Source organism: Vigna angularis, chromosome 4 (genome assembly GCF_016808095.1).
Source record: "Vigna angularis cultivar LongXiaoDou No.4 chromosome 4, ASM1680809v1, whole genome shotgun sequence".
Taxonomy (NCBI): Eukaryota; Viridiplantae; Streptophyta; class Magnoliopsida; order Fabales; family Fabaceae; genus Vigna; species Vigna angularis.
Genome location: NC_068973.1, coordinates 38,042,901 through 38,053,673, shown reverse-complemented (window position 1 = coordinate 38,053,673; position 10,773 = coordinate 38,042,901). Strand labels below are relative to the sequence as shown.

The 10,773-nt window shown below is 25.7% G+C and overlaps 1 protein-coding gene across 2 annotated transcripts; it reads right to left on the bottom strand.

Annotated features, from left to right (window-relative positions):
- Positions 1 to 4,576: 4,576 nt before the first annotated feature.
- LOC108331837 (eukaryotic initiation factor 4A-10) lies at positions 4,577 to 7,677 on the bottom strand. Of its 2 annotated transcripts, none has more exons than XM_017566803.2 (5): positions 7,529 to 7,677; positions 7,042 to 7,118; positions 6,762 to 6,868; positions 6,103 to 6,533; positions 4,577 to 5,549 (listed from the first exon to the last, which is right to left on the bottom strand). In XM_017566803.2, the coding sequence occupies exons 2-5, from the start codon at positions 7,107 to 7,109 to the stop codon at positions 4,914 to 4,916; spliced, it is 1,242 nt and encodes a 413-aa protein (XP_017422292.1). In that variant the 5' UTR covers positions 7,110 to 7,118; positions 7,529 to 7,677; the 3' UTR covers positions 4,577 to 4,913. The 2 variants fall into 2 exon arrangements, with proteins under 2 accessions (XP_017422292.1, XP_017422291.1); XM_017566802.2 differs by having other exon boundaries at positions 7,497 to 7,656.
- Positions 7,678 to 10,773: the final 3,096 nt, after the last annotated feature.

Sequence of the window (10,773 nt, the reverse complement as noted above, 5' to 3'; positions counted from 1 at the left end):
CTTCTATTAAATTAAATTCCATCCACTGTTAATGACTTCTACGCACAATCCATTTTTCATTGTTAGGTGCCGTGTTTTCTGGGGATTCCTATTTCTCAGTGCCTTATTATTATATTCATATTTTTTAAACAACTAAAAGATAATAAACAAGACTTTCATTAAAAATTATACTTTTTAAGGGTCTCATATAATCTGGTGCTTGAGTTTTATTTATAGTTAAATATTTATATTTATTTTATATGTAGATTGTGTTATATTTTTTTATGCCTTAAATTAGTTTAAACACATTTATTATGTTAATTTACTTCAACTAATTTATATTTGAAAATTACGACTTTTAAAAAAGAGAATTATTTTTAATATTTTAATCCAATCCGATCTAAACTTACAATGAATTTAGTTGAATTGAGTTTAAAAAGTAAAAAAATACAACCACTCAATCCAATCTAATTTTTTTTTAATGAATTAAAAATTAATTTAGCTAAATCCTAATTCGTTCAACCAATATATAATTTTTAAAACATTCAGATATTTATGTAAATTTTTGCTATATTTATTTGTATGTCTTTCTTTTTTTTCTTCTTCCGTGACTTTTAGGATTTTCCATTGTCTAAGATTTACGCTTCTACAACTGTTGAGGATTTTTCTTTTGACCCGGACAAAGGATTCCCGTCGGACAATTCATCTGCCACCAATTTTGATCCTTTTTTAATGACCCACGACAGCAACACAAATAAGCCTATTCTTTTTTCATAGCCGCATTTAAAGTATATTTTTCTAACTTCCTACAACATAAGTGTTCAATATTAATAATAACATAACATTTGTAAGTCAAAAACAAGTGTTGAATGTTTTTTCATATATTTTCTTAACGTTTAATGTACGTTTTATTCAATATTTTTTAATTATTTTAATATATATATATATATATATATATGTAACAGAACTTATAAATATATTCATTCAGATACTTAGGTCTATAATAACTCTAAATAGGTTCTTATAAGAAAGTATTTTTTGTATACTTTTTATTTTTTTGCAATTTACAAAATTGATTTTCTTATTGTAATTAAATATTAGAAGAGATTAGATATACAGACTCTTCTGTCACAAGTTAATGACCCTCAATATTTATTACTCATTTATTATTATTTTTAAATCACGAATGGCAACAGTGGATGACACTCCATCTTCTTTCTATACAGACATTTGTTTCATAAATATTTGACGTTTTCATTTTTGGTTGTGCATGTATGAATGGGGTTAGGTATTCTGATGTTCAATATTCTTACTTTTCTAAAGTGAATAAATGTGTCTATTTAGCATTAATTTAAAAATAATCAAAATTATCTTTCAAATATTATTATTTTACGAATTTTATTATCTACGACTTTATTTATTGTAATGTTTTTTTTTCAATTGTTTACTTATTTGATCAGTTTGTTGAATTTATGTACAGTGCTTGTTGTTTTTAAAAATGATGTCATTTAATTACTTTTTTTTTCAAAATGATATTTTTTTTAGTAATATAATGATAAGATGTGTAAAATAAAAGCACCATGACAATTAGCCTTTGGAAAAAACCTTAAATATAAAATATGTGAAATTAAAAAAATAAATAAATAAACTGAACAATTATTTTTGAATGATAAATGAGGCAATGTAGGTTTTGTTCACTTAAATGGATTTGGGGAGAGTGATTGAGATGATTTGAAGGTAAATTTTTTTGTTGTTTACTTGAGTAGATTTGGAGATAAGTGAGAGTAAATTTGGAAGTAAAGTTTGTAAGAATTAGTGTAAGATTGGATTGATGTGACATATTAAAAGAATTTACTTTCAAATTCACTATCACTTACCTCCAAATCTACTCGAATAAATAACAACAAAATTTACATTTAAATCCAGTTAATCACTCTCTTCCAAATTCATTCAATCACTCTCTTCCAAATTTATTCAAATTCCTTAGTTTTAAATTTACGAAATACTCTAATTTGAGTTAACAGTGGGTGTTCACTCTATATATTTACTCTCTTCACAATAAATAAATTCAAACAATTAATTTTAATCAAGTCTATTATATTATAAGAAAAAGAAATACTAACAAATTTATCTCATTGTCTATTCATTAATAAATGTTTCAAAAAATAATTTTTAAGACAGTTGACATTTTTAATTTTTTATTTATATTTAAAGTATACTTTTTTTATAATTATTTTTCATTTTTAAATCTTTTTATGATTTATAATTACTTGGTAAGAATAACGTTAAATTTAGAAACATGTATTTTCATTTTTTTATTATTTATAATTATTTCATCATTAATAAAATTAAATTTAGAAACATATCCTTTATTTTTATTTCTTAAAATAACATTATTTTAAAAATAGTATATATATATAATTATATATATTAATAATACAAATTTTTTACACTATCATATAAAAAAATTTCCATCTAAACAGTTATTTTATTATTTTATCCATTTTATTTGGTTTTAAACTGATTTACTGTAAAAATAGCAATTTATTTCAACTCTATCATTTAATATCTAATAGATTATTATTTCAGGTCTTAAATAGAACTATTAATTTATTAAATTTAAAATTTTCATATAATTATTAATTAGGTATAAAGTTTACATTATATTATTAATCAATTTAAGTCATGAAATACATTTCAAGAAGTCTTGCAATACAATTATATGAGTTTGCAAACTATATTCATATACTAATTAAATAATTATAGCAACAAATATTAGATGAATAAATCTATATACTAATTAGACAAGTCTAATAATATATAATAGGCAAATTTTGTTAAATACAAACAAAGTCTCAGAAAAAATAAGAGATAAACATGAGTTTATACACACATAAAATACCTTTCTTTGGTAAGAATTTTTTAAGTGGTACTAAAAACAAATTTATGAGTGCTTAGTACAAAAATGAATAATATCTTACCAGTATAAAGATTTATGTGTATGTTAAATCTCCTTACAAATGGTATCCGAACTTGGAGACGAGTAAATCCCTTCATGATAAAGATGAAACTTAGGTAAATGATTAATGACAGACAACCAGATAAATAATATAGTCTAACAATATACGATAAACGAATCAATTCATACACATATTAGATAAATCAATTAATACACAACTCTAACCATTTTAAAATTAGGTGAATCTTGAAATATATATTACACAAATTATTAATTAAACGAATCTGATAATTCATATTATATTAATTTATTCATATATTAATTTATATTCTTATCGAGTCAACTCTACATATTTATGATATCTACATATTTATGATATTTTTTATATTCGTATAGAATCTGATTTATTTTGTACATGTTTTATTTTTTATATTTTTACAATATATATTATTTATATTTTTATAAATATATTGACTTTTTAAAATCTATAAATTATTTTTAAGATTAAATATATTCAAAACTTAATTACAAACTTTAAAATATTTTTTTTTCAATATCTAATTCTTTTTTGATAAATACATAAATCAACATCAAACACGAGTTAAAACTAATTTAAGTATGAAAAAAATATACACACAAAATAAATCACAATCTTGACTTTATCAATTCGAATAAACTAAACGTGTGAAAAATAGGTCCATTTCTTTTAAAAATTCTTTTTCGTGGACGTTGGCATCTTCTGCCCATTGATTTGAAAAGTCAAATATCCATCTCTTGGCACTCTTTAAGTTTAATTGTTTTTTATTTGACTTTAATTAAAAATTACTTATTATAAAAATGATATATATGTAATTTTATAGTTATAATAATAATAATTTTATTATTTTATTATCATAAATACATGAAAAAAAAACACGTATGTTTTCAATAATTCTAGTAATAAAATTTGTTCCTATAATACTGCTCCTTGTTTTTTCTAACGAAAATATTTTTTTGCATTTATTATTAAAAAATATATTAATACTATAAAGAATCTGAGTACACGAGGCAGTTAATCTCTTTAAACACTATTTATTTCATACTTAAAAGTATTTTGACCAAGAAAATGTTTTATTTATTTATTTATAATATGATTTTAAGCAATTGGCCTATTATATCAGTTTTCAATTTTTAATTTTATGTATGTATCATTGCATATTATAAACTAACAAGTCACTGCGCATAGTATGAGCAGTTTAGCAAATAGTTGACCAATGTAGTTGATAGCAATTGCTTCCATTTGCAAATATCATCAATTCACAAATACGTGACGAGCAATCTATTCTAAACTCAGAAGGGCGCCCTCATTAGAAATTAAACATGCCAGATTATCTCTAATCAAAAGTTATAATATATATATATATATATATATATATATATATATATATATATATATATATATATATATATATTTGTATAAAGATATCAATGATTGTAAGTCAATTTTGCAGACAAATAGAGAAGCCTGTGCACCTTGGTCCTAGATATGATTTTTTATTGGGCTGCAACTCAAAACAGCTTCCATTCCCATGTGTAGATCAAGGAGAAGCATCAAATGAGTGACAGCTAAATGAGAGTGGAGTCAAATGAAAAGGGTGATAATAGAATAAGTCCAGTATATTTCCAGCGTAACATAAAAAAGGTTTCAAATATACACAACCATCTCGCGGATATATTAAAAACAAAACACACAGAAAGCAGCAATCTACAATCTGTAGTAAAACAGACACACAAACAAGCAAGCAACAAAATTGCAGCAACGCATTCTGCTAAACCCAAAATTAGAGAAGAATGCCCATCATTTCAAAATCACCGGTTTGGAGTCAAGTTCAAGTCATGCCAGAGAAAGGCCCTGCCTGGACCATGAAAAATGAAATAGTGACAGAGGCCTCCATGATAAAAATCATACCACTCAACAAATGAAGGGGAGACCAAATCAAATGAGATCAGCTACATTGGCCGGCAGCTCCTCAACCATCACATTATAGAACTTTTGGATGTCAAGCAGCATCCTTTCATCATCACTGGTCACAAAATTGATAGCAACACCCTTTCTCCCAAACCGACCACTACGACCAATTCGATGGAGATAGTTCTCTGGCTGTGTTGGCAGATCATAATTTATAACAAGTGAGACTTGCTGGACATCGATACCACGGGCCAAAAGATCTGTGGTGATAAGAACACGGGAGGACCCAGAGCGGAATTCCCTCATGATGATATCCCTTGTGTTTTGGTCCATATCTCCGTGGGTGGCTGAAACTGTGTGATCACGATTCCGCATTTTGTCTGTCAGCCAATCTACCTTGCGTCTAGTGTTCACAAAGATAACACTCTGGGTGATTGCCAAAGTTTCATAAAGATCACACAGTGTCTCTAGCTTCCATTCCTCCTTGTCTATATTGACAAAAAACTGCTTGATCCCCTCCAGAGTAAGCTCATCACGTTTAACAAGAATCCTCACAGGTTTGTTCATAAACTTCCTAGTGATTTCCAGCGCTTCTGGAGGCATTGTGGCAGAGAATACCCCAACCTGAATCTTAGGAGGCAGTAGCTGAAAGATATCATAGATCTGAAAAGTTGAAAAAAAGACAAATTCAGAAGGATACACTTTATGAATCAACCAAAAGGCAGATAAAGTTGCAGCTATTTTCTATTTCCCATGCACATGCTACCGATGAAGACAGCAAACCATAACATACAGTTTTCAAAATGGCAGGTATTTATATCTTCCTGTCCTTAATAACATTAAACAAGTAAGCACTTAGTGAAAAAAATATCTTTTTCAAATAATAGCTCCACATGATTTTTTTTTTTCAAATTTTCATAGAGATGAAAAAAAGATATATAAAAGAAAAGGAAGCCAAGAGACTGAAAACATGATTTTTCATTTCCCCTATTCTTTCAGGTGCAAAATCTAGTCAATTGTAAGTTATGCCTTTAACAGGCTAATATATTGTTTGACTGACATACCACAACTAACAACTTTAAAGGTAGCAATTATAATCATCATCTATACATTTGGTTAAAATTCAAATAAAATACCAAGGCAGAATTTTGTTCCATAGCAATAAATCCACAGAATGAAGCAAATTAAAGAAAGCAACATCGGTAAATGAGATAACCTGATCCTTAAAACCTCGAGAGAGCATCTCATCTGCCTCATCCAATACAAACATCTTGATGTAATCAGGGCGCAAAGATTGTCTGCGCAGCATGTCAAATACACGACCAGGCGTACCAACAACTACATGAACCCCACTTGAAAGGATGCGTTGATCTTCACGAACACTGGTCCCACCAACACAAGCATGAACCTTTACACCTAGATAGTCCCCTAGGGCTCGCATGACCTTCTCAATTTGTTGTGCAAGTTCACGAGTAGGTGCAAGAACTAGTGCCTGGCACTCAACTAAGCTGTAATCAAGCTGCTGCAAAACTCCAGAGCAAAAGGTAGCAGTTTTTCCAGTTCCAGATTGTGCTTGCTGGATTACATCAAGCCCCTTGCAGAAAGGAACAATCCCCCTTTGCTGAATGGCAGAGGGTTTCTCAAAACCTTATCAGAAGTAATACAGCACCCATATAAATGCTCAGTTATCAATAACATAAAACAATGATAATAATCAAAACAGAAAGTGCAGCAAGCATTCAAGATTCTTAAAAAAATTACATTTTGACAATAAATTAATATCATTTTAAATATAAACAATCAAAGTGTAATCAAAACTCTTAAGCAATAATCAAGATTTAAAATTATATTACATTAAAAAGTTTATGTACATACCGTATGCATAAATACCCCTCAAAAGGTTCTCCTGCAATCCCATGGCATCAAAACTTTCACAAACTTCGTCATAAGAAGTAAAAAACTCTTGCCCATCAGGTCCAAGTCTGGCCATCAACACATGAAACCCAAAATGAGTATATAATTATAAGCATGAATGCATCACAGGTGGGCATTGCCAGTGAAACAATAAGATGGAATCACAAATACACGGAAGAAAAAAACATGTTAAAGCAATAACATATCTACTAAGCAAGCATCTAAAGAAAGGAAAACCTACAACTCATTCATCTTAGCATCATATTGACGACCATCGAATACTGATCCTTCAGGTGCCTGCCCAGCCATGATTTCAAACTGCAAATAAAAATAGACATAAACTCATTTCACAAATCACATATCAAAGTTTAGACACTGATATCCCACAAATTTTAATTTTTTTTCAACTTCAAATACAGAAAAAAACAATTAAATAATCTGATACAGTGGACTGAACAAACAACACCTACAAGAAAGTAGAGACCAATGATCCTTTTGTTTCACCCACACACAAAACAAAAGCTAAACAACCAAATTAGTTATATTACTCTCAGTTACTTATGGAAGATGTGAGTTCTGAAGTATTTTTTCCAAAAAAATTTCACACCAGAGAATAATCCGATCGGAGCAAAAGAGTGACAATAATATACACCATAAAAAATAAATCTGAATAACAGCTAAGTAAAAAGATCAAACCTTTGAGCACGATAAAAAGAAGTTGGAATTACCAAACAATGAAGAAGATTGAGTCTGTGAGAGAGAATTGTGGAATTAGGGTTTTCTAATATCAAAGGGGTATGGCGGTGGCTTGGAGACAAAGATGTATCAAGGATGACGCTGGGGAGAGTGTCAAATTGGATTTGCTTTCTTATTTCAATGGACTTCTATGACTTTGTTTTAGATTTTTTTTATCGATTTTACCCCTGATGTTTTCTATTAATTACAGCTTGATGCACAATGTTACAGCGTCCCCCATATACCCCGGAATAAAACATTCCTCTGCACTAATAGGAAAAAATTGAAAAAGGTCAAAGGTTGTATTGTGTGTCCATCTACTATCAGTAGAATGTTTAAATACATAGAAATTGAAACAAATGCATAAAAAAAGAAGATAAACATACCAAATAAGATTAACAAGAATAATATGAACTATCAAATAAATTCTTAGTTTAGAAGTAAACCAAACTATTTAAATTTGCATCTTTATTTTAAAAAAATATATTTAGATATTTATGATATACATTCATTTTGAAAGATTGGGAATACAAAATTATGTCAAATTTTGTTAAAATTTAAAAAATATACTAAGATGTGAGATTAAAATTTGAGAAAGATATATTTTGTATCCAGAGTGAAAATTGATATTTTGGGTAGTTATTTACTGGATCAAACAAAGCTTAAATAGATTAAATCAATTTAATTTGTAAATTGTATTGTTATGATTTTTGTGTTAAGTTGAAAAACAAAAGTTATTCATATGGATAATTTATTTCTATTTTGTAACTGATTTTATAATATATATATATATATATATATATATATATATATATATATATATATTCTGTTATTATCTGTTTTTATTAATATAAATTATTTTAAACTTATAATTATCTTTTAATTTAATTAATTATTTAGAATAAAATTATAAAAATATTTATTTTTAGTTACTTCTGATGAACATATTTTTAAAATCTAATAATGATTTTTATTTAACAATTTTGATAAAAAATAATTTTTATTCTTTTTTATTATAATAAAATGGTGATGGATGTATTTTTAATAATAAAATAATATTAAAAAGGCAGAATTATATATTGATTATAATAAAAATGTTAAAATATTATTATAATTTGTGATGTACAATTATGATTTGAAACTTTTTTTTCTCTCCCTTTCTTTTGCGTACATAATTGAAGTGCCAGATTTCAAAATTGCACATTATTGAATACACAGCTATAGTAGCTATCCGGTTAGACATACAAATAATTATTTTTAACTAAGTAATAATATATTTTTTAATGTGTTTCCATAATATATTCTTCTCTTTCATAATTATATTGAATTGGATTTTAATAATGAATGAAAAAAATATTAAAGATTAATGTAAGAAGTAAAATTTTCAAAAACATTGTTAAATTATTATAGGCTCTTGAAATCAAATAAATCATTTTAACTTTGGATAATGTCCAATTATGAGGTTCTAAAGCAGGGCCATATTTCACTATGTGAAATTTTGTTGACTGTGTTGGACTATGATTTGTAAAGTAAAAATAATAATGGCATTCAAATGAAATTCAATGTTATTATTGAATTTTTTTTATCTTTATAATAATTAAGGTTCTTATTAAATATATTAAGATATGTGAATGATAGAGTATAAATAATTAAAATAAACCAAAGAATTTAGGTTTCAATGGAAATATTTTGTTTTAGTAAACATCTTTATCTATATCTATATATAAATTTATATATATTCCTCTTTTTAGTTTTACTCCTTAATTTTTTTAAAAATTAAGTTAATTATTTTATCAATCTTTTAAGTTATGGTTTATATAAATCTAACCATTTATTTATTTGAATTTTTTTAAAATTTAACTATTTTTAAATTAAAAATATTATCTACAAAATGACAAAGGCACAAAGGTTAATTCTTTTTCCATTTTGTAATTGTCTTTGGTATTCAAAAAATGGTTGTGTTTTGCTGAACTATTATTATCTTGTTTCAATTCTCAGCTTTAGTGTTGAAATTAAATTCTTTGTCCTTTTTCTTCAATTCAAATTTTATTCAAAAAATATTATAAATTTAATTAGTTGAATCATTTTAAAGTTTTTGTTAGAAACATATAATTCAAAAATATTAATTTTAATATAAAAATTATTGCTTTGCTACAAACCCAACAAAAATTGTTCGACATTTGATGAACTATTATTATCTTTTTTAAATTCTTAGTTTTTAGGGTTGAAATTAAACTCTTCGTCCTTTTTTTTTTCAATTTAATATTTTAAAGTTTTTTTAAACATATAATACAAAATACTAATTTTAATATAAAAATTAAATTTTTAGTTTATAAATTTTTAAAACCTAATTTCTATTTGGTAAACTTTTAAATTTTAATATATTTTTCATTTAACTTTTTAGTTTTAAATTTTTCTTTTTGATAAAATAAAGATTTAGCTGAGCTCATGGGCCTTACATATTGGGCCTACCTGAACAAAAGGAAATTGGACCCTCCTACAAAATTAGAAAAATCTCTTTCATGTTTGTTCTCACGCATCACTTTTTATGTTTTGGTCTTTCCAGAGGGTCTCATGTTTTCATGATTAGCTATTTTCCTAGTTATTTCATTTTATTATAGTGAATGTTGTTGAAAGTATTATCTCTGTAAAAAATTATATAATAACCTAGTTAAGGGTGATAAATAACCTATCAAAACTAATAAAGATTGAAAACTTGTAACTGTTTATTTTTAAAAAATGCATTTTTTTATGTATAATTTGATTTTCTATTGTTAAAAACCAAATTGTAAGCATATTAAACTTGTATATTATTTCTCATCAAATAATATATATTTTTTAAATAAAAGTTAAGATTATTTTGATTTATTATGTACAATTTAAAAGTATTTGTTTTTTTTAAGAGATTTGATATTTTTATTGTTTTATTACTCCAACAAAGAAATTATTTTCATGAAAAAAATAATCAAGTATTGATTTAAGCAAGTTGAAAGAAAGAATAAAAGAATTATATTGAACCCATTATATCTGTAAAAAAGCATCTAGAAATAAACAAAGATAACTATCTTTCTAATGGAGATAAAATTAAAATAAATTAGTTACCTACAAATTATTCAATTATCAACTTAAGTAATATAATATTTATTTTGTACCATACTCACATGTTATATATATATATATATATATATATATATATATATATATATATATATATATATATATATATAATAGTTCAACT

Bases quoted from the DNA above. Each gene is read 5' to 3' on its own strand.
- LOC108331837 (XM_017566803.2), bottom strand. From the start codon at position 7,109: ATGGCTGGGCAGGCACCTGAAGGATCAGTATTCGATGGTCGTCAATAT. The intron at 6,869-7,041 runs GTAGGTTTTCCT...GTTGATGGCCAG, and splicing joins GATGCTAAGATGAATGAGTT to ACTTGGACCTGATGGGCAAG. The intron at 6,534-6,761 runs GTATGTACATAA...ACTTCTGATAAG, and splicing joins GAGGGGTATTTATGCATACG to GTTTTGAGAAACCCTCTGCC.